The sequence below is a fragment of the Manis pentadactyla genome, chromosome 3 (assembly GCF_030020395.1).
Source record: "Manis pentadactyla isolate mManPen7 chromosome 3, mManPen7.hap1, whole genome shotgun sequence".
Lineage (NCBI taxonomy): Eukaryota > Metazoa > Chordata > Mammalia > Pholidota > Manidae > Manis > Manis pentadactyla.
The window spans coordinates 186,447,041-186,469,179 of record NC_080021.1 but is presented as its reverse complement, the minus strand read 5'-3'; the positions used below and the strand labels follow the sequence as shown (position 1 = coordinate 186,469,179).

The 22,139-nt window shown below is 51.1% G+C and overlaps 1 protein-coding gene across 2 annotated transcripts; it reads right to left on the bottom strand.

Moving 5' to 3' along the window:
- Nucleotides 1–525: 525 nt before the first annotated feature.
- On the bottom strand, nt 526–20,450 carry GLIPR2 (GLI pathogenesis related 2). Of its 2 annotated transcripts, XM_036888455.2 has the most exons (5): nt 20,296–20,442; nt 10,681–10,789; nt 10,240–10,343; nt 8,367–8,444; nt 526–2,034 (listed from the first exon to the last, which is right to left on the bottom strand). In XM_036888455.2, the coding sequence occupies exons 1-5, from the start codon at nt 20,306–20,308 to the stop codon at nt 1,874–1,876; spliced, it is 465 nt and encodes a 154-aa protein (XP_036744350.1). In that variant the 5' UTR covers nt 20,309–20,442; the 3' UTR covers nt 526–1,873. The 2 variants fall into 2 exon arrangements, with proteins under 2 accessions (XP_036744350.1, XP_036744351.1); XM_036888456.2 differs by lacking the exons at nt 8,367–8,444; nt 10,240–10,343 and having other exon boundaries at nt 20,296–20,450.
- Nucleotides 20,451–22,139: the final 1,689 nt, after the last annotated feature.

Sequence of the window (22,139 nt, the reverse complement as noted above, 5' to 3'; positions counted from 1 at the left end):
CTAAGGGGACTGTAATAGTCTATATTTTGGGGACCATCAGTTGATATACCAATTTGTTGGGGAGCCCTGAAGAAACTGAGGGCCGTTTTACAGGCACACGGATTTGGCCTGGAATTAGAAAGCTCAGCAAGTCTCAGAATCTCCACCTCTTTTGTACTGCTGACACCTGGCTTTCTCACTTCTATATATTTATAACTCAGAACTTGGTTTGCATATAGCTTTGGTTTACGTGGCCAGACTGATGGCATTCTAATTTTAAAAGTTCCATGGGTAAATGCATAACATATTTCTTAACTCAAATTCCTGATCCATGGCCAGCCCAAGGATTGGCTGCCCTTGGATCACAAGCCCACTCCAATCAGCTGTGTGGTGGTAGGTCACATGGATGAAACATGGCTGCCTTAGGAACACAATCTATGGAGTTTGGAGGCATTTGGAAGCTTGAGTTACCTAAAACAGGAACTCAAGAGTTATAGGTTACCTTAGTCACCAACTAAGAATTGGGCATGAATCAAATGGGAGGAAGATATTACACAAAAGAAAGATTTTTATTGTCTTAGTATCCCTGTGTGAAATGAAGGGCACAAGGCAGACTGTTCACAGTGCAACTTAGACCTTCAAGAAGCATTTTGCAAAGACTGGCCTGCTCAGACTGTTGCTTCCAAGCTGGCAACCCTCTAGCCCCTGGCCTTGCTATTTTACCACCTGGAGATGCCATGGTTCCAGCCACACACAGCTGGGCATCTTCCACATGGACCATGTGAAATTATGCAGAAGAACTTTATGTAGTTTGAAGCAAAACAGAGCCAAATTAGCAACTCTAAGCCCCGAATGGGATACCTCCCTGGAACATTTGGGCCTGTCACACATTCCGGGAGGGAGCAGCACAGCTGCGGCCACAGCTGCCAGGAACCACCCAAGGCTCCCGCCCTGGGTCAGGGGGTGGGGAAGGCTGGAGGGCTTCCTCTGGAGGCCCTGTGTAAGCGCACACTCACCCCCACACTGACTTCATCCATTTCAAGGCCACTTGGCTAAAAGCCCAGGCAGTGTGAGGGGCTCTCTCCCAAAACAGGCCCTGGGCCACCTAACAGAGGTGGGGGAGGGGCAAGTCTCAGGCCTGGCCCAGGATCCCCAGAAACCAGGGGGTGACTACTGAGCTCTGAAATGCCAGAGGATTTTAAGGAAAAAGGTGGTGGTGGGAAGGGTAGTTGTGGTAGCAGTACTTTGCTATTTAAAGGTAGAAAAATTTCAGGAAGTAGAAGCTTTTTTCTCCATTTGTTCTTTAGCAGTGCCATTAGAGAATTCCAGGAGGCTTGCAGATGACATCATGTCTTACAACTGAGAAATCTCAGTAATTCTGTGAAACAGAGTCCCTGCCTGTTCCATGTTTCCAATGGAAGCTGCTTTATATTTATGTGTTTAAAGCTGTTTTATGTCATATTTAATGAGAGCTTAATATTCTTAACTATCTACCAAAAGTAGATTATAATGCATGAAGACCCCATAAAATGAACTTCCCTTCTTAGCATCATGAATTTTTGGAATACGGAAAGTTCAGGGATGGATATTATAAGTGAGAAATGTACAGTAAAAGTTTCCTTAAAAAAAAAAGTTTAAAACTTGATTTTTCCTCCAAAGTCCAAATAATTGTGGTCTAGGTAGGAACCATGAATGAGGGTAAAGCCTTCATATAATCACTGCTTTGATAAGAATGAGTTCATGTAAGACTGTATCTCCTAATGAGTGTGCAAGACACTCACATGCATCACACACACAAGCACATACACCCACAGGGACAGACACACAGCTGAGTTTTCTAGGCACTTCATATCCACATCATAAAGTCTGGCACTTTCCCATGACATTTGACAAATTACTTCTTTGGAGGTAGGACATTTTCTTCAAAGAAACCCTGGTTGACGACATTTCCTGCTGGGAAGTATCTGGCCACCACGAAGGAGGACCCATCACTTGCAGATGCCTTTCCCACTCCCATCTTTTTTGTATTCTTCCAGACCATGGCTGTGAAGTGTCCTGCAGGGGGCAGGTGGGGGACAGGGGAACAGGTTAGTTAGCAGAGCCTGGAGAAAGCTGTTTCAAGATTCTGGAATGCCCACACCATCTTGCCGGGCTTGGAAAAGCTTGATCTTCACAGACACCCATCAGAGGAAGGAGACACAAAACACCCAACAGTCTGACTTCCCGTTTCACGGTCTCCTACAGACCATGCCAAAGCCACGTGACCCCAGAGGTTAGGATGCCACCTACCTGGCACCTGCCTCCACCCCTTCCCCCAGGCCCTATTCTTCGAGGTCGCCAGGGACCTCCATGTTCCTCCCAAGTGGTCACTTTTGTCTCCATCTTACTTGACTCTCAGAAACATTTAATGAAGTTGACTCCTCCCCTATTCAAAGCACTCTCCTCTTGTGGTTTCCCTTACTCCTTCTCACTGCCTCTTCCTCCTCTTCCATCTCACTTGTAAAGGCTGGAGGGCCTGCACTTCCCAAGGCCTAGTCCTGGGTTCCTTTCCTACTGCACTCTTTAGGCAGTTTCATCTTTCCCTGGCTCCCAAATTTATTTCTTCTCTGTGTTCCAGACAGAACTACTTACTTCACATTTCCACTTAGATGACTCACAGCCATCTAAAATTTAATCTATCCAAACTTCCCCCTTGACTTTGGTCCCTCCAGGGCTACTGCCCCCCTCCCCTCCCTTTCCCATTAAAGGTGCCCCTGTGCACACAGCCCCAGGGGTTGGTCTGTAGTCCTCCTCCCTCACTTTCCCCCACAACAACCCATCATTCAATCCTGAAGAATCTAACTCCAAAATACATCTCCAGTCCATACATTCCCCAAACCTTAGTCCCAACCACAGACTTTTCTCACTTGGACCACTGCTCTGGCCCTCGACTGGTTCTCTGGCATCCACCTTTGCCTCCTCCAAGTCATTTTCTACTTAAGTAGCCAGAGTGATCATTTTGAGACAACAGTAATACCTGTCTACTTCTCTGCTTTAAAATCCTTCAGTTGCTTCCAACTGCACTACAACGAAAGTGAATAATACTTTGGTGGCCTCCTTTCCATTCCTTGAACACATCAGGTTATTTCCCGCCGTGAAGCCCCTGAATACAGCTGGTCACGACGTGGAACGCTCATCCGATGACCAGCATCTTCTTCTCCCTTAGGGCTCAGCCTACATGTCGCTTGTTCAGAGAAGCCTTTCATAACCACCCATTCCCTGAACACCTCCTCCCAAGATCATCTTATCACACCCTGTTTTTTAATACCACTCTGACTATTTGCAATGATACATGTGTTTGATTACTTGCTTGGCTCCTTCACTAGACTGAGCCCTATATGGGCAGGAGCCCAACTGCTTTATTGCCCCAAGTCTACCCAGTACCTTGGCACAGCCTGGCATGTGAAAGTGGGAAATTAACTTTTGTCAAATGAATGAGTGGAATAAATGAGGTGAATGGCTGAGTCAATGAATGAAAGGCATATGGAAGAACCATCTTGGACTCAGGTTCTGCCCTCACCAGACGTGCAGGACTTCTATGTTTTGAGTTCTTTGAGACCTTGACAAGGCAGAGCTTCCTTTAATTTCCTCTGCTCTGAGCCAAATAGCCCAGTTCCTTCTCAAGCTGCTGCTTCACCTTCCAGACCCTTCTGGCTTGCTGAAGCTCCTCAGCATCAGTGTCCCACTGCTCAAGCTGCCTGCCCCTCACTCACTGGTTCTTTCAAGCTACTAACATAGCTTAGCCTCCACTCCCCTCCTGCTTTGGGGTCACAGAGTTGATGCTGTAAGGTACTCTTTGTTTGGTGACCATAATCCTTCTTATCTCCTGGAAGTAGAGGTTAGGAATTCATTTCTCCCACCTTTACTGTTAAGGATTCACAGAGACCCTCTGACAGGTCAATACTTGACTTCCATGTCACTGGATGGCACTCTTTTGCTAGAACAACCCTGGGGAAACCATGTTTTCCCCCTGAGGCAGGCACTACATCTGTCTTATAGAAACCGTATCTCTAGCATTTAGCACTAAGCTTGGCACATGGTAGATGCTCAGTAATATCTCATGAAGAATGGAAGAGGCAGAGGGAGGGAGGAAAATCACAATCAGAATAGCTTAACCACCCAGTGGGACGCTTCCCACTGGGTGGTTAAGAAAGAGGGTAACTACTTTACATCCGTCAGGCTGGATATTTTTTTAAATAGAAAATAACAAATGTTGGTGAGGATAGAAAATGGAACCCCTGTGCGCTGCTGATGGAATGTTAAATGGTGCAGCCACCGTGGCAGACAGGACGGTAGTTCCTCAGAAAACTGAAAACAGAATTGCTATATGATCCAGAATTTCCACTTCTAGGTATACACCCCAAAAAACTGAAAGCAGGGACTCAGATATTTGTACATAAATGTTCATAGCATCATTATTTATAATAGTCAAAAGGGGAAAAAACCCAAATGTTCATTGATAGAGCGACAGAGAAACAAAATGTGGCATATACATCAAAGAAATATTCTGACACACAGTATAACCTGGATGAAAACCTGAAAACATTATACAGAGATAAGCCAGATACAAAAGGGCGAATATTGTATGATTCTACTTCTAAAAGTTACCTAGAATAGTCAAACTCAGAGAAACAGAAAGTAGAACAGTAGGAGAGGGATGGCAGTTATTGTACAGTGGGTACAGAGCTTCAGTTTGGGATGATTACAAAGTTCTGGAGATGGTGGTGATGTTTGCACAATAATGTAAATGTACTTAATTAATTCCACGGAGCTGTATACTTAAAAATGGTTTAAAATGGTAAATTTTATGTTAAGTATATTTTACTGCAAAATTAAAGAAGGAAACAAAAGGAGGAAGGAGGGAAGCAAGGAGGGGAGAGAGGGAGGCTGTATCCTCACTCTTCCAACCGAGGAGACAAAGTTGGCATTTCCCATTGTGTCTTGTAATATGGGAAGGACTGAATAAATGCTCACAGATCAAATTGTGGGGTTTTTTCCCTACAGATAAACTTCATTTTTATAATTTTTAAATAGTTTTTGTCTACATCTATAGGACTTGACATTACTAAATTCTTTATGAAAATAACCAAACATAAACAGTCATCAGTAGAGCTGCTGTGATATGATCAGAGCAGGCAAGCAAACCCTCAGTACAATCATGCACTTGATCACTTGCTCTTAAGCTTGTATTAGCTGCTGCCCATTAACTCTGTCCCCTCAGAAGAGAGAAACACTTCTCACCAACTCACCCTGGTCCCTGGACCTCTGAGTCTCAGCCCCAGGCTTCCCGCAGCTTTGCCAGGTGCCACTGGTCTCAAAGGCTCTCTTTTCACTAAGGCTCAAGCCCTTTAACATATAAGCCTTTTCTCTCAAGAGACTATACACTTTGGCCATTGACCCACCCATGCTCTCCGCTGCCCAGACAAGGAAGAGCTGCTGTTTGCCTGCTGGTTGCCAAGAAAATGATTACAGACACAACGTGCACACCGGAAGTGTGAAAGCCTCTGGAGGCCTTTTGCAAAGAGATGAGACAAAGTAATCTTTCTTCTGGTGGGGGAGGTTTCTGTCTATGCAGAGATAATTATGGATGGGTATTTAGAGATGGATTGAAGGATACAACTTCCCTAGCAACCGTCAGATACACACTAACTCTAACTCTGAACTACTAACAGAACTTCCTTCTTCTTAAGGGATCACATCCTCTTTCCTGCTATGGACTGCAACTGCCTGGAAAAGACATTTGAAAAACACATTAAAAGTTACAGTATATGCTTGCAAGGGAATCATACATGACAGTGAGAAAGAATGCCACAGCTCTTTCTGTGCTGACATGGAGCAATATCTAACAATGAATGTGCGGTGTGACGGAAGCCAAGTGCAACACAGATCTTCCATCTGACACCAGAGTATAAACAACAGAAAAAGAGAACCTCTTTACACAAATGCTGGTAGGAGCTCAGCATAGCTCTAGATTGATACAAGAGAAACTGGTGTCATTGGTTGGGAGGAAAGTACTGGACGCCAGGGAGGGAAGGAAGAAATTTCACCTTATACAGCATGCAAATATCATGTCTTCTAATGCTTATTCAGAATAAACAAATAAACAAATCTGCTCATTAAAATAGAACATAACAAGGAATTGCAAGAAACTGTCTTTTTCCACTCAGCACATAGTGTAAAACTGTGTCATTCACAAGATGCTGAGCCAGAGTGTGGGGGGACAGATCATAGGATATTCAGAAGCCCTTTCACCTGTAACATGGACTCAGGCTAGGGAATCCCTGAATAGTGGTGCGACAAGCGGCAGCTCAGGGGAAGGCCGAGGCAGGGGAGATGGCTCTAAGGATCTTTAAGGGTCTTGCAAGTAGTGATCATAACACCATCCAAAGCTGTGTTCTCCTCTTAGGATCAGGCTCTGTCTGTCCCCAAGCATTGCCCACTGCCACCTGGGATGGCATGGGTCTAGTTGTTCTGGGTTTTCCTCTTCAGGGGTGGGAGAAGTGGGGCAATGGGTGGGACAGGTTGTCAGTGATCATGCAAAGTTGAGTCCCACCCCCAACTCTGACACTTCCCATTTTGGAGCAAAAGCCATGGAAAAAGCATCAGACTGAGGAGAGAAAGTATAAAATTAGTCTTTTCCCCCTTCTGGGCCCCAGTTCCCTCCTCTGTAAAATGGGTGGAATAAAGCCCTCCCTTCAAATGGCGATGCAAGGCTTATGAGGCCATGATTTGGAGGCACTTTGTAACTGTTAGGGGTGCGCACATGAGCAACACTAGTAACTTGCTCTGACGTATGTCCAGTTGCTAGTGAATCTTGCTCATGCGAAAAGCAAATTCAGATGCTGTGAAAGAAAATGTCTCCTGGACATGGATCTTTATGAAAAGAAGACAAGGTTCTGCCTACACACCCCTAATCACTGGTATGAAGTTCTTACTGTCCCTCCCTGACCCCTCAGATTCAATTGTCATAGAGCCAGGACCCTGAAAGAGGTCTTCTTATTCCCAGCCTGGAGAGCTGAGAGGAGACATGCCCCAGCGGATGTTTCTACTTCTGCCCTCAGAGCTCTGCCCACACACTTGCAGAAGTCCTGCCCAAAGGGTGAGCGGAAACCACAGAAAATGGTGACTGGCTCAGAGAACGTGTCACTTTCTGCCTCTGAACAATTGTCCAGGGGGTGGGAGGCTATAGGTGGCTCTACCCTGGGTGGGGTGGGGTGGAGTAGAGGAATGGGGGTGGGGGGAGAACACCCTTCCCAGTTTCCTGGGGGCCTTCTGGTCAGAGAAATTCACAGCCCCTTCCAACCCATCCTGGCCCCAGGTGGCTCTGAGCAGGTTTTGAAGAAAGACAGGAGCCTAGTGAGGGGTGGGACAAAGCCCAGAACTCAGAGCTGCTTTGGTAAGCTAAATGTTACTGCTCACTGTGGAGGCCTCTGAGAAAGGCTACGTGACCTCGCAGCTGGCTCCTCCTTGCCTCTAAATACCAGTTCTCAGAATGTCCCATGGGGGACAGCGCCTTGTTCCTCTCCATCGGAGACACTGAAGGACAGCAAGTTGACCCAAGATCACATAAGTGAGGGAGTCCAAGCTGAGACTAGACCTAGATTCAGATGCTGTGAAAGAAAAAATGTCTCCTGGACACGGATCTTTATGAAAAGAAGACAAGGTTCCGCCTACACACCCCTAATCACTGGTAGGAAGTTCTTACTGTTCCTCCCTGACCCCTCAGATTTAATTGCCATAGAGCCAGAACCCTGGCTCACCCCTTCAACAGCCAAGCTCACCAGAACCACAAACTAGAGCATAAAGGTGCCTGGGAGGCTGTGATGCGTGGGGAGCATGGCAGGGAGGATGTGGGGTGCCAAGGGAGTTCAGACCAGGAGGGTGAGCAGCTGGGCCCTTTTCCTGATGGTCCCAGGAAGCCATTGTTTGTAGTTTAATCTAGAGAGCAACAAGAGTAGAGAGGGTTTTAGAATAGTCTAGCTGCTGGGGAGCAGGCTGGTTTGGCAGGAGCAAGACTAGAAGTAGGATGCCTGGTGGAAAGTCTGAGGTACCCCCTCTGGAAGGAAGCACACAGCAGCTTTTAACTCTGCAGCCTTCTCAGGACAGACCCCAGTCATGTGCAGAACTCTGAGCTGGTGGGGCAGGAATCAGCAGCTCCAGTGCTCTTCGATGGAGGGTGAGTGTGTGTTGGGAAAGGTGATGAGGAGAGTTTTGCCCTTTAGGCAAAGTCAAACCAGAGAAATATGGAAGAGGTAAAACAGGAGGGAAATGATTGATTTTCAGAGTGTTAGCCTCTTTCTGAAATCGGACCCCTGAACTGCAACCCTGCCCAGGGCCTGGCCACTCACCAGTCCCAGAGGTGAAGCCAGGTTGCTGGAAGTTGTAGCTCTTGATTTCACTGTACCATCTATCAGCCACCTCCTTTCCTGCATGGAAAAGACACTGTTTAAAACTTGGGAGCCAAGATCAAGCCAGTCCCTATTCCCTCCATCTTGGCCATTAACCCTGAACCACCTCTCCCACAAGTCCAAGTCTGACCAATGAGCTGAAACAGGGACTCCTGTCCCCAAGCATATCCAGGTCGAAGAGAGGGTCTAGTTGGAAGTTGGGAGAGACCTGGCCGGGACTCAGGGGGGCCTGCATCTGTGTCCCTGCCCTGCCCCTAATTCACTGTGTAATCCTTGGCAAGGCTTTCCCCTCTCTGAGCCTCTGTACAAGAGGGTTGAATACAACATATGGCAAGGGCTTCTAATGATGCGCTGAGTGTCAGGGAGACTCCGACCTCACCCCACGCCAAGGCTGGTTCCTGAAATAATCCACGGGAGAAAAGCAACTGGGCTGGTGGGCCAGGGTCTGCACTGCAGGCAGAAGGTTCCTCACCTGAAAGGCCCACTGGGAACCTGCAGCATTGCCCTGGGACATATCAAGGCCAGAGCTAGAGCCTGGGACCTCGGAACACTGAGTGGTGAACTTTAATGTGTGCATGATCCGCCTGACGCTCTGTTAAAATGCAGACTCTGTCTTCAGTAGGTCAGGGGTGGAGCCTGTGAGTCTGCATTTCTAACAGGTTCCCAGATGATGCCACTGGTCCATGGACCACATGTTGAGTAGCAAGGCTTTTAAGAACAGTGGCTACATGCTGGCCTCACCTGGGGTATATTTAAAAATCCCTGATGCCTCGGGCCTGCCACAGACTGATTGTATCATGTCTCTGGAGGAGAGAACTAGGCGTTGGCATGTTTTAAAAGCTCTTCAAAAGATCCCAGTGAGCAGCCAGAGTGGGGAACCACTGCCTGAGAGCCTGCCTACCCAGCCCCCTCTCCAGAGAAGGGGAAAACGGGGCCGAGAGGGTAGGGATTTACTCAGGGCGCCACAGGGAGTCAGCACAAGGCCAGGATGGAGCCCTGTCTCCTGCTGGCCTTTTCCCATTCCTTCCCTTCTCCTGGGGCTCCTGCCTTCCCCAGGAGCACGCACACGCCTCTCCTGGAGGGCTGCTGAGCTGGGGAAACCGTGAGGACAGGAGGGCCTCCCTAGAAACTCCCAGAATGCGAGGCCTGGGGAGGGAGAGCCGCTCTCCCGCGGGGTCTGGAGGAAGCTTCGGAGGGCGAGGCAGTGCTCGCCAGCATTTTTCCTAAAAAGCCACGACAGCCCAGTCAGAGTCAGGGAGCTCAGGAATGCCCGGTCGGTGTGGCTGGGATCGCCATTCCAGGCTGTGACCTCGGAGAGAGGAACTGTCTTTCCCATTATTATTTCTTTTACATGGAAAAAGCTCTATTGCATTTTTCTGATAAAAATAGAGACACCAGCACTGTAAAAAAAAAAATACACACACACACACACACACACATTTATGATGATAGTAACATTCTTCTGTAGTTAGGGATACTTTAGTGCCCACGGGCTCAGGCTGAGACTGCACAGAAACGGTCTGTCTCCCCCACCCCCTCCTCAGCTGGAAGCTCTTCCAAAAGACAGGGGAGGCGGGCAGTCTGACTCATCTCTGTGTCCCTGGCACCAGCACAGGCCTGGCGCTGAGCCTGCATCAGAGACCTAGTGGTGAACTGCAGTCAGCCCCCGGGAGCAGACAGGAAGCTGGGGGTTCCTTTCCCTTTCTGGCCTGTGGCTGCACCACAGAGGGCACTGAGGCCTGCAGAGGCCTGATCGGTGGGTGTCCTGGGCCCGGCTCAGGCAGACGGGAGGGGGGCTGAGAACATGACCCACCTGTCTGATCATAGGATGCCCACGCCAGATTCTCTCCACACTGGCCGCGACTGGACTCTGGGCTGTGCTTGAGGATCCTCGTGCTGGCCAGGGCCTCCGAATACCTGCCAGAGTCCATGGTGTTTCCTCTGGGTGGGAGCAGCCCAGGGAAGCCCCAAAGAATAAGCCCTAGCCTGGTGTGGCTGAACTTCCTTCTGCACCCCTGGCTCACTGAGGAAATCAGGAGCACATCGGCATCTCTTCCGAGCATTGCCTCCCCCAAGGGCCCCATTTTACAGGGAGGCAAACTGAGGCCCACGGGCCCAAAGGGATGCCTAGGTGAGTGGGAGAGTAGTTATTCGAGGCTGGCTTCATCTGCCTGCAGCCGCCCCCAACTCCCTCCGTGACTGCGGCAGCAGTACCGTGAGGGGCCCGAGTCACTGGGGCACTGAGGGGACTCACTGCTGAGCCTCCTGGTTGAGCTTCTTGCAGAGCTTCAGTGGGGGGACGCCATGCCGCTGCCGGTACTCGTTGTGAGCCTTCAGGACCTCATTATTGAACTGCTTGGAAGCTGCAATGATTTCAAAATGGGGACCATCTCAGTGCAGAGAAAAGACTCCTGAAAGTAAGACGGCAGGCTTCAGAGTAATGCCCAGCTCAAGCCTCAGGCCACACGGACAGGCTGCTGTCCCCTTTCATCCCAGCCAAACGGGCAACCGTGATGTTCTGCTCCACACCTTCTCATCCTGTCTCCACGCATGAAGTCACCTTCCACATCTCTGCAAACCTACACCTCATGGGCTCTGTGGGCCTCCCGGCTCTGTCAGCGATGTGGGTCTGTATCTAAGGCAATGGGAAGCGGAGGAACGGGGACAGGGGCATATGCTGATGAGATCTGTGTTTCTGAAAGACCCTGCTGGCTGCCCAGTGGAGGACGTGCTAGAAATGCACAGCAGATGGTGGGAGGCTGGACAGTGAGCAACAGGACTTCTGAAAGAAAATGTTTGAAGGAGACTGGATCTCAGACTGGACCTATTGTGTGTGGTGAGGCCTGGGAATGGCTAGAGGTAGGAGCCCGGAGAGAACGGGCCTGGCTGTGGTGCAGGGGTGCCTTGCGCCCATCTGTTGAAACCAAGAACACAGAGGGACAGATAAAGAAAAGAGGACCAGGGAAGGACAGCACTGGGGAGGTGGGGTGAGGGGGGAGTGTAGGAAAGCCTACGGTTGTGTTGAAGGGCAGGCTGTGATTAGCGGGCCCAGGGCTGCAGTGAGGGAAGAGATACAGCCTGTGTCTAACTGAGGCAAGACCTCAGAAAGGGCCAGGTCAAGGGGCCTGGAGTTAGGGAGAGAGGAAGTGGGAGAAGCCAAGGATAGGCAGGTCACAGTGGTCAGAAGCAACACCAATTTGGATCTGAAATGGAAGCCCAGACATTCCACATCCTCCATCCACCTGTTGGTTCACTGTCATTTCAGCAGCAGCGTGCATCCACCCATCATCCAAACATCCGGTCATCTGCTAAGCGCCTCCTCTGTACCAGGCCCCGCCCTGTGTGCAAGGGGGCCAGGGACAAGTCACCAGGTCCTGCTCTCAAGGAGCTCACACAGGGAAGGGACAAAGCTTTGCAAATGGACACTAGCAAACATGCAACAGGGCCAAGGTGCAGGCAAAGGGGGGCACAGGTCAAGAGGAAGTTGGAGAAAAGCAACCCAACCTGGCCTGAAGTATCAGGAAGGCGGCCCTGATATGAGGCCCAGAGATGTCTGGGCAGGAGCTGGCCAGGCTGAGACCGTGATGGCCCTGGATGCCAGCTCTCGGGGTCTGGGGGTCTCTGTGGGAATGGGGGTGACTGAGATGACTTATGAGTGGGGGCCACAGAGGGCCCCTAAACAGAGCTGGCCCCACCGGCGGGAGCCTGCCTGTCCCTGAGGCCTCGCCATGGGCAGCGAGGGTACAAACTGGAGGCTGGCCGAGTGCCACTCCTCCTGCCGTCCTGGGCCAGCCTTCTCCCCTGCTGTCTTCCAACCCCACAGGCTGAGGAGATGACCCGACAGGGGTACCCCTCCCCTCCCGCAGTCAGATCCCCTGCCCCTCAGCCCTTCAAGTCACACCCCACAGCGGCCTTTGAGGGGAGATGGGGTGGGGGAAGAAGACCCAGGCCTCCCCTCAGGGTGCTTTAGGCTATGAGGGGCAAAGGTACCTGCAGGCCTAACAACAATGGTCAAGCTGTCCAAGGGGTTTCTGGTCAACTGAAGAGTGAGTGGTGCTGACCTCGAATACTGTGGGGTCAGCGGAGCAGTCCAGTGAGACCAAGTCAAGGTAACGTGGAGTGGGACAAGGATGGGTAGGGGGCACTGAATGCCAGGACTTGAGAGGTTTTGGTTGTTGGGCAGGGATAGGGAGATGTGGCGAACCAAGGCAAGGAGGGGAAAAACATGGCGATGGTAGCTAGTCACAAGGCAGAAGGCAGAGCTACAACCTCAAGTCCAAATCTCTGAGGCCGAGAGCTGGACCAAGCCTTTGGTTTGAAAGACAAAGTTTTGTGGGTTTATTAGAGGGACAGGTAAAAAGGTACTGGTTAAAAGCATAGAGTTTCAGATTTGCAAGACAGAGAAGTTCTGGAGATCTGTTTTGCAACAATGTGAATATTCTTAAAAATGGCTGAGGTGGTCAATTTTATGCCAAGTACTTTTTAACAAAATAATAATAAAAGAAAATTTGGGCTTTTAGTATGTTAATGTATTTGGAATAATGGAGTCACAAAGATTTTTTTAAATATCTCAATTAGAAATGGTGGAAGCCAGAGCAACTCAAGAGAATCAAACTGGGGTCTCGTTGACAATATGCTAAGGAGACAGCAGAGTGGCATGGTTGCCAGAAACCTGCAGGCTTCTGGGTGATGCACTCCAGGCCCTGCATGAGCCCGTGCCCAGCTGGAATGCCTCACCCAGGCCGGCCCCAGCCTTATGTGAGAGGCGGTGACAGTCAAACACGGTGATGAGGTGGAGAAGGGGCTGGAAATGGGTCTTACAAGGAATGGCTCAAGTACTGGGTATGTTCATCCTGGAGAAGATCACACTTTGGAAGACACTGTGGAGGCCTGGAGGCCCCTGGTGCATTCTGGGGCCCCAGAGGGCAAAGTTGGGACCAGTAGGTGGAAAGGGGAGGATGACAGATTTCAGCTCACTCAAATGAAGATCTTTCACTCAACCAAAGCCTTCTGAAGATTGACAGGGCTACCTCACAAGGTCGTGAGCTCTCTGGCACCAGGGAATACAAGCGGGTGTCTCCTCTCAAAAGGATTCAGGCACTGGAGGCCCAGTCAGATGAGTTTCAAGTCCCTTCCAATCCCAAAGTTCTATAAGGTCCCATCAGGGTAGGATGAAAGGACGCAAGACAAACAACTGAGCCCAGACTTCAGGAGCTCACAGCTTTTGTAAGGAGACAGTATCAAAACAAGTGTGATTATTTGCAATTGCAAAAAAAATACAAACAACTCAGTAGCTATTAATATGGAACTGGTTAAATAAATGAAGGTACAACCATACAATGAAAATAAATACAGTAATTTTTTAAATTCTATGTTATTGAGAAAGTCCTTAGTATAAATTATTAAGAAAGTAAGAAACAGAATTTCCACTTGGGTAAAAAAAAAAAGAACTTTTCACACATTTATATACTCACAGAAAACTTCTGGAAAGAGTCTCAAAAATATTACTAAAACAGCATAGAGAATATAGTTAATAATATGTAACAACTTTATATGGTGACATATGGTAATGAGATTTGTTGTGGTGATCACTTTTTTATGTATATAAATGTTGAATCACTATGTTGTACACCTGAAACTGATATTATACTGTATGTCAGGTTTTTTCAATAAAAATTGTTAAAAAAAAACCCAAGTGTGTACGAACACGTAGGCGCAGATGTAGGATACTTGGTCAAGGCAGCAGAGAGTTCTTATCGGAGAAGCAGGCTTGGCCAGGCCCATACTAATGTCCCTTCTAGCTCTGCGTCCTGGGCAGGCTATGGTGGGACAAAACTGGAGGTGTATGTGCAATAGTGACCACAGATGTACTGGGGAAGGCTCCCTGGAGGAGGTGGTGAGAAGGGAAGGCACAGAAGGGCCAGGGTGGTGCTGAGATCTGGGTCTCTGGGTAGGAGGTGGAGATAAGGGGAGGGGTGGGTAGCTGAAGTGAAGCCAGTTTAAAGGCAACCCTGAGATCCAGGGTTGGGTTCACTGGACCTCGAACTGCTGTATGTCCTGCAGTCTCTGGCGGAGAGTGACATATAAAGCTACTAAAAAGTAGGTCACTGTACTCCCAGAATGGGGGAAGAGAAGCAAAAGTGAAAGTTCTTGTTCTCAACCTAAGCTTGGTGCCTAGATGCCACATCTGGTCACTGCTCCCAGCAGGGCCAGTTCCGTGGGCCAGAGTCCCCAGGAAGGGGGCAGGAGGACTTCTTGGTAATCAGGAGAGGGGCTCTCTCTCCCCACCCCTGGCTGGGAGGCATGGTGGCCCCACAGCCACAACTCTAGCTGGCCCCAGGAGTCCCCTCCCCCAAAGGCAGCCAGTCCAGTCCACAGAGCAAGGCCTCAGCCTTGGGAGACAAGATATCACTGGTGACCATACCCAGTAAGAGGCACACCCCACTTCTGTAGAAAAACCCAAGAACACAGATAAACATAAGGAAAAATGTCGCAGAAATCCATCCATCATGCATGAGGCAGGGAGAGCCCTCATGGCGACCCCACAATGGGGAGAGGCCAGGGATGATGTCCTTATTTTGTAGGAGGGTAAACTGAGGCTCAGAGAGGTCCCACAGGCCCAGGGTCCCAGCCTGGAATAAGGAAGGTCCTTTCTCCTGCTTGCTGGCCAGCCATTCTGGGTACTGGGCCTGGCATTAACTTCTCACCACCTTGTGGGGGCTTCTGTGTACCCATTTTTTTGATGAGGAAACTGAACTCAAGAAGAGAAGTTCCCACAAATGGTCCAGGGGTGGGCCCATGAAGAGGGGAACCCTGTCCTTTACCCCACACCACTCCCAAGGGGCATGAGACAGCAGAAAGCACAGAGGGGAGACCGAGAGGATCCCCAGACCTAGGAGGAGGATCAGGCACAGGGAGGCTGGCCACAGCCTTTGACTCTGAGCAGGGAGAAGGGGAGGAAGGAAGAGAAAACAAGATTTCTCAAGAGCCTGCTCTGTGCCGCACCCTTTATGGACAGACCTGCCCGAGGGGCCCCAGAGGAAATCAGCAACCGTGGGTGGAGAAGCTCCAGGGGCAGATTTGGGGCTTCAGGTCAGAGCTGCTGAAAGGTGGAAGGAGCCGCCTGGTGTAAAGGGAGCTGCTTGCCCCCGAGGGAAGACACAGGGCTGGGCTCTGGGGCGGAGGGTGCAGGCACTTGAGGGGGGGCTGAACAGGGACTCTAGAAGGTGCCTTGGGGTCTGAGCTTCTAACTGCCTGATAAAAACGCTGAGATCTGCACCCCTCGTCCCTCCTGGCTTTGCGGGACAGGCTCCTCTCTCAGACTCCGTCCTCTTCCATAGCTCCCTGAGCCCATTCTGACTCATTTCTCTGGCCTCTCCAGACTCCCAAAAAAGGCCCAGGACCATCAAAGGCCAGGGCAGGAACTGTGGACCGGTGCCTTCTGTCCCCTTAGTGAGAGGCTAAGGGACCTGGTCCTGCCTTTGGCACAAAGCTGGTCTTGCTAGTTTATCAGGAAGACAAAATTAACTCCTTGGGTTGGGGAGGGGCGGGGTTGAGAAAGGAAAGGAGGGGAGGGAAGGGAGGAAGAAGAGAATGAGCTCCAGATGGACAGCTCCTACTCTTTTGGCCTGGGTTCCAGGAAATTCAAGACGCAAATCCCAGCTCTGCCTTTTACTAGCTGTGTGATCTTGGGCAAGTTGCTCAATCACTCTGTGTCTCATTTTCCCCATCTATAAAATGGGGGTAACAGGATCTACGTCACAGGGTTGTTTTAAGAATTAAATGAATTAATCTATGTAAATGCTTTAGAACAATGTTCTGGAACACAGTGAAGAGTTATTAAATGTCAACTATAATAATTATTATCATTACTATTGGGTGGAGACCCTTTTGCCTCTGGCCTGGGGAGAAACTACCCGGTCAGATTCCCTCCCTGATATAAAAGTAGCTGGGCTGCTGGCATTTAAATTGGTCTTTGATAACTTCTTGCAGTATCTCTGAGCTCGTGCTCTGATATTTGCTGAGTGAATGAGTGCATGTGTGAACAAAGAGATGCTAACACCAGCACTGGGAAGGCACTAGGACAGGGGTCTTCTCATTCCAGATGAGGAAACTGCAGTCTTTGGAAGGGCATGTGAACTGCCCAGGGCCACACAGTGAGTCCACATCAGAGCCAGATCTGAGAATGCCCCTCTCTTCATCTCCTCGCTCAAATTCCGCACACTTTTCAATCTACACACATCTTCTTCTGCCTAATGGCAAGAATGAAGACCAGTGAAGAGTTGCTCAATTGCTTACGGGAACAAGGATGCCCCGGAGCATAGAAAAGCAGTCCATTCTCCAGCCCTGAGGCAAGCACTGGGCAAGTCCCTGCCTCTTGGCACCCCGGTTCCCCATCTGTATGAGAGGGATGACATCTGCGGTTTTCAAAGTATCTTCAAAGCAGGAAGCCCTTTCTTTGAATCTTTTGTTTTTTTCAATAAAATAAACAGATGAAAGTGGAACTGCTGTGCCTGACCTGGCCCTGCAGAGGTGCAAGGGCATCGCCCAGTAGAAAATTCCTGGGCTAGTTCCCTAAAGGCCTTTCTGCTCTGATAGCCTCTGGTGCTTGGAGATGTGCATTGAGGGACACTAAGATTCTTAGAGATAATTGGAGGCTGTGTAAAGGTCACTATTGGGCCACAGTCCAGGCTGAGAAGCAGGCAGGGGAGCAGGTAGCAAGTGGTCAGTGTGGTAGAGGGGAAAGCACACAGCTGAGAAGTCAGAGAGCTGAGTTCAAATCCCAGCTTGTCCATTTAACAGTCAGGATATGAGCTTGAGCAAGTTACTCAACATTTATAAATCCATAAAATTAATAATAGCCACATTACTGGGCTGTTACAAAAAGTTGGTGACATACATAAAATACCTAGCTCAAAGCCTGGCATGCAGAAGCTTATTAATTTGTAATAACTATTATTACAGACTAGAAGCCTCCACTGAGCCCAAGGCCATTGCCTTTCTCTGCGTCCACCACATTCGCTGCAAACTGAAACCCAGCAGGGAGACCAGGGCTAGCAGCAGGACCTCAGGGCCTCTGGGCAGAGCGTCTGCTGGAGTTTAAGCTGTATCAGTTGCATGATACTTTTTCAGCAATGCCCGCTACCCCAAGCAGCTCTGAGGTATAGCTGAGGTTAAGGGTTAAAAAGAGGCTGGCTCCTATATAGTGATGAGGAAACAGGCCTCGAAGAGGCAAGGGACTGGCTCCTTTCCACCATCTTTATAGAACCACATAAAGTCCACGTGGACACACTTTGGTAAGTGCTTCTGACCCTGTGTGTGCAGACAGCCTCAGGCCAGTGGCCTAGAACTTTGAGGATGGTCCTGTGTCACCTAGGAAAGTCACTCTCTTGGGGACCCTTAAGGGGGACAGGCACTGTCCTGGGGGCTCAGCCTTTGGGGTAGACAAATAAAATGCAGGTGGCAATGAGATAGGCCTGGGCCAGCACTCTGGAAGGTGCCTGGGTATGTGTGAAGGGTGGTGGCACCTGTCTGAACCATCTGTGACCTGCCTTCTGCCACTACCCCCACCTGCTGCCGAAACCTGCCCACTTCTGCACCTCCACCCTAGAAGGTGTCGCCACCATCCTGCACCCAGGCTCACACTGCTGACCCTTGCCTCTCATTCAGAGAAGCTGGTCACCAAATCTGTTTGAGGATACCATCTCAAAACCCCATTCCCTCCTCTTCACTCCCCTTAGATGCCTCCTTCGTTACTTGCCTGAGTAACTCCAGCAGCCTCCCCTGAACCCTCACCTCCAGCAGATCCCCATCTGGTGCCCCCCACACCCACTCCTCAGGCACAGCTCTGGTCCTGCTGCTTTCAGATCTATGTCTTCCAGTGGCCCCCCTAGTCCCACGGTAAGGCCCAGGTTCCCAAGACCCTCCGGGAGCTTTCAATGGCCCCCTCTGCAGAGATTTCTCCTTTCCTTGAGCTTCCAATGCTCTTCACCTGCCCATCTTGTGGCTTGAATCACCTTCTATCTCTTACTGGAGCCACGTACTGCCTGTCTGCCTCCCACTCCCCATCAGCTTGATTATTCATTTCACAATCCAATAAATACTCCTGAAGACAGTGACTATGCCCTCACAGCAGGGGGTCACGATTTGGCACTGACAGATGGTGGAATGGAGGGAAAAGAGGGACAGAGAAAAGGCAGGAAGAAGTGAGGGAGAGAGGAAGGGACAGATGGGGGAACAGATAGAGAATGGACATGCAGATGAATATGAGCAGCTCTGGAAAACTATTTCTTAGGGAAGAAGCCAGAAACAACTGAATAAAATGTAGCTGTAAAGAATTTGTGGATTTTTCTCCTCATTTACAGAGAAAGGAGTTAATTTCTCAGAATGCTCTCACAGCTGCCATGCTCTTCTCCCATCACCACCTATCATCCCGTTCTTTAACCACATGACAAATCCTCATGTCACCTTTCCATGATATGAAGGGCCCTCAGGATCATACAGGCCACCCTCTTTGTATAGATGGGGAAACTGAGGCATAGAGAGGGAAAGATTACTGAAGTTGCTCAAGATCACACAGCAAGTGATTAGCAGAGCCAGAGCTGAAAGCCAGTCCAGTCACTACAGGAAAGGCAGGTGAGGATCAATGCTAGGGAAAGCCACTTACTCCCAACCCTGGCACCTTAAGAGCCCAGATCTTCAGAACAGGTTCAAGAAGAGGCCCAGCCTCACTCACCCGAGGCTGGCAAGCCTAACTTCCCTCGAAGCAGAACAGCTGTTCATTAAGAGCCTCTTGTGAGGCAGCAACTATGCCGAGATAGACATGGCCCCTGGCCGCCAGGGGTGAAGAGTCTATGGGAAACAGGTCTACGGCTGGTAGTGTCCCAAGCTGACTGCTGGGAGGGCTGCAACAAAGATATCGAGAGGGGCCGCCCCTCTGCGGGGTGAGGGAAGAGGAAAATGGGCGTGGGGGGTATCTGCCCAGGAGTTGAGCCTAGAAGGATGGGAAGTATTTTCAACTGCAGAAAAGTGGGAGAGGCAGAGTGTTGGTGGTGAGTGCTGGGAAAGGGAACCCAAGGGAAGGGCCCAGCATACCTGCCTCAGGATCTGAGTGCACGGGAAGGTGAGGGGCTTGACCAGCTCCCAGAGGGCCCCAAGGCAGGTGGAGGGGTGTTTACTCTCCCACCCACAGACAATGGGATGGAAGGTGTTGGGAAGTGACAGGATGAAATCTGCATTTTAGAAAGTTCACGGGGACAGCCACAGTGCTGAGGATGGGCCTCCACTGGCGAGAGATAAAGCGTGACGCCCTACCAGGGTGAAACCTGACTGAACCTGGCACAGAGCCTGGCACAAACGGGACGCTCAGGGGAGGAGGGACGACAGAAGGAAAGGATGCTCAGAGTTGCCCTCAGGAGGGCTGGTTGGCGCCAGCTGCTTTGCAGTGAGAGATGCTGTCATAGTTTGGTGGTTTTTTCCAACTCGTAACTCTGTCCCCCTGAAACAAAGCAAAAGCCACGCCTCGACAGGGCAGAGCGCTAATCCCATCAGCGCCTGGAAGCCCCCCTGACGCCATCTCTGGCTCGCGGCCAGGGGGACGCTCCCTCGGCCTCGCCCGCCCTCCTGCTCCTGGGGGCCGACGGCCGCCCCGGCTGCCCGGCTGTCCCGGAACCTGCCCACCTCCGGGAGCTTCCCCCGAGCGCCCTTCCATCCCGCATTCGGGCTCCCGCCGCGCAGCGGGCGCGGAGTCCCCGCGCGGAGGCGGCCGCCCTGCTCCCCGGGCATCCAGCCCGCCTCGGGCGACGGTGACGGCGAGGAGTCCGGAGCTCGGGGCTCTCCAGCCGTCCCGCACGCCGGCCCGGCGGCTCACCTGACTTGCCCATGGCCGGCTCGGCGCGCTCCGGAGTTCCTGCTGCCGCTGCGCTCCTTCTCGCCGCCCCCCAGCTGCTGGGAGGGCGGAGGCCGGCCGGCCGCAGCCCCTCCCCCGGCGCAGCCCGGCCCCCGCCTTATAAGGCCGCGGCAGCTGCAAGCGGAGACGCCCGGGGCTACCCCGCCGGCTGCCCGGAGGAGGCGCGCGCCCCCGCGCCGCGAAAGCCTCCTCGTCCGGCCCCGAAGAACTCCGCCTCGAAGGGACCCCAGTGACCGCCCGGGGTTCTCCAGGTGTGACCGGGAGCCCGGAGCCTCCTGGATCCCAGCCCCAAGCAGCCCTCTTGGGACACGTAACGGGGATGCGTAGGGAAACTCGCGCTTCTCTGACGTTTCCCAGTAGCTCTCCTCAGAGGCTAACGTGCTGCGAGGCCCGCGGTACTCACTGTCGAGGCGCGAGGGTTGGTTCCAGCCCGCGTCACCAGGGCCAGTACTCTCCCCACTTTGGCCTGACTTCCGCGAATACCACGAGCGTGCCGCCTTCTCCCTGGTAACACCGGGCTGAGAAAGGCATCCGTGACCCCTCCCCAGGGCAGACCCGCCGACGCGAGTCCCGGTTGAAGTTGGCACTCTCAGGGAGGATGGACCAGCGGGATCTGACCTGTCCGCTTGTCCCTCATTGCCTGCCAGACCAAGCCAAATCCCCCACCTCGGAGGGCTGGGCCCAGACCTGTCTCCTCAGCTCCCTACCTTCATCCCAGTTCCAAGACTAGACTTCTTAACAGTCCCCGAACGTGTGCTGAGATTTCCCACCTCCTCACCTTTCCTCAGTGGGCTGCTCTCTCAGCCTGCAGTGCTGGTTCATCTCTGCCCATGCAAGTCATCATCCCTCAGGGCCTTTGGGTCCCTTCAACCTCCAGAAGCCCTGACCTAGAGGGCAGTGGTCACTATACACCTGGCACTGGGGAGACTTGGCCCTGGTCATGGCCCCACTTCTGTGTAAGAAGAGCACTGGAAGACGCAGATGGTCACCTGTATGACCCCCACCAGAGTGACTACTTACTGGGGAAGGGACTCAGTAAACCCTAACTAAAGGAAGCTTATTTTAAGACCTTTCAATAAATGGATCCTGAAGTGAACTGACGTGCTGACTATGTAAAGGTAGAGGTTGCAATACCAAGGCTTCAAATGCCCATTAGGGCAACAGGAAGGCTGGACACCACCCTGTCTACTCCCTCGCTCCATTCCAGACAAACGCACTTACTGTACTTTAGTCTGTTGAAACAGTGTTAGAAAGTATGGCTCATTCTGAATGAAAAGGGACTTCTGGTGTTAGGTGGGGCTCTAATCACATGCTCAACTTCCAATTGCCAACAAACCCCCTGACACGACCAAATGAACCCAGAAGGAAGAATCCACATCACCTCTAGAATCTCTGGAAGGCTGTTTCCACTATAACCAAAATTTCAGGGTTATAGGTGGAGAAAGGGAGTGCAGTGGTGCCACTCACTGCATGCAGAGGAAAGCCCATCTGGGGACCACCAAGTTCCACTCAAATCTCCTCGTACAGAGGTGAGGGCTGAAGTGAGAGAGGGACCAGGACTTGGTGGGGGACAAAATGCAAACTTCGTGGCATCGTGGGAGTCTGTGTGGGGTTGTATCCTATGGGCCTCAGAGCCGGCCTTAGCAGCAAGCACAGAGTAGGGACAGTGTGCTGAGTGGATCTGGGACAGTGCCAGAGCTGCCTCCTACCAAGAGCCATGGGCTGGTTGGAGGGGAGTCACTGCCCAGCTGATTCCAGCTGGTGTCCAGCAGCAGACAGAGACAAAAGAAATGGCAACAGAAGTC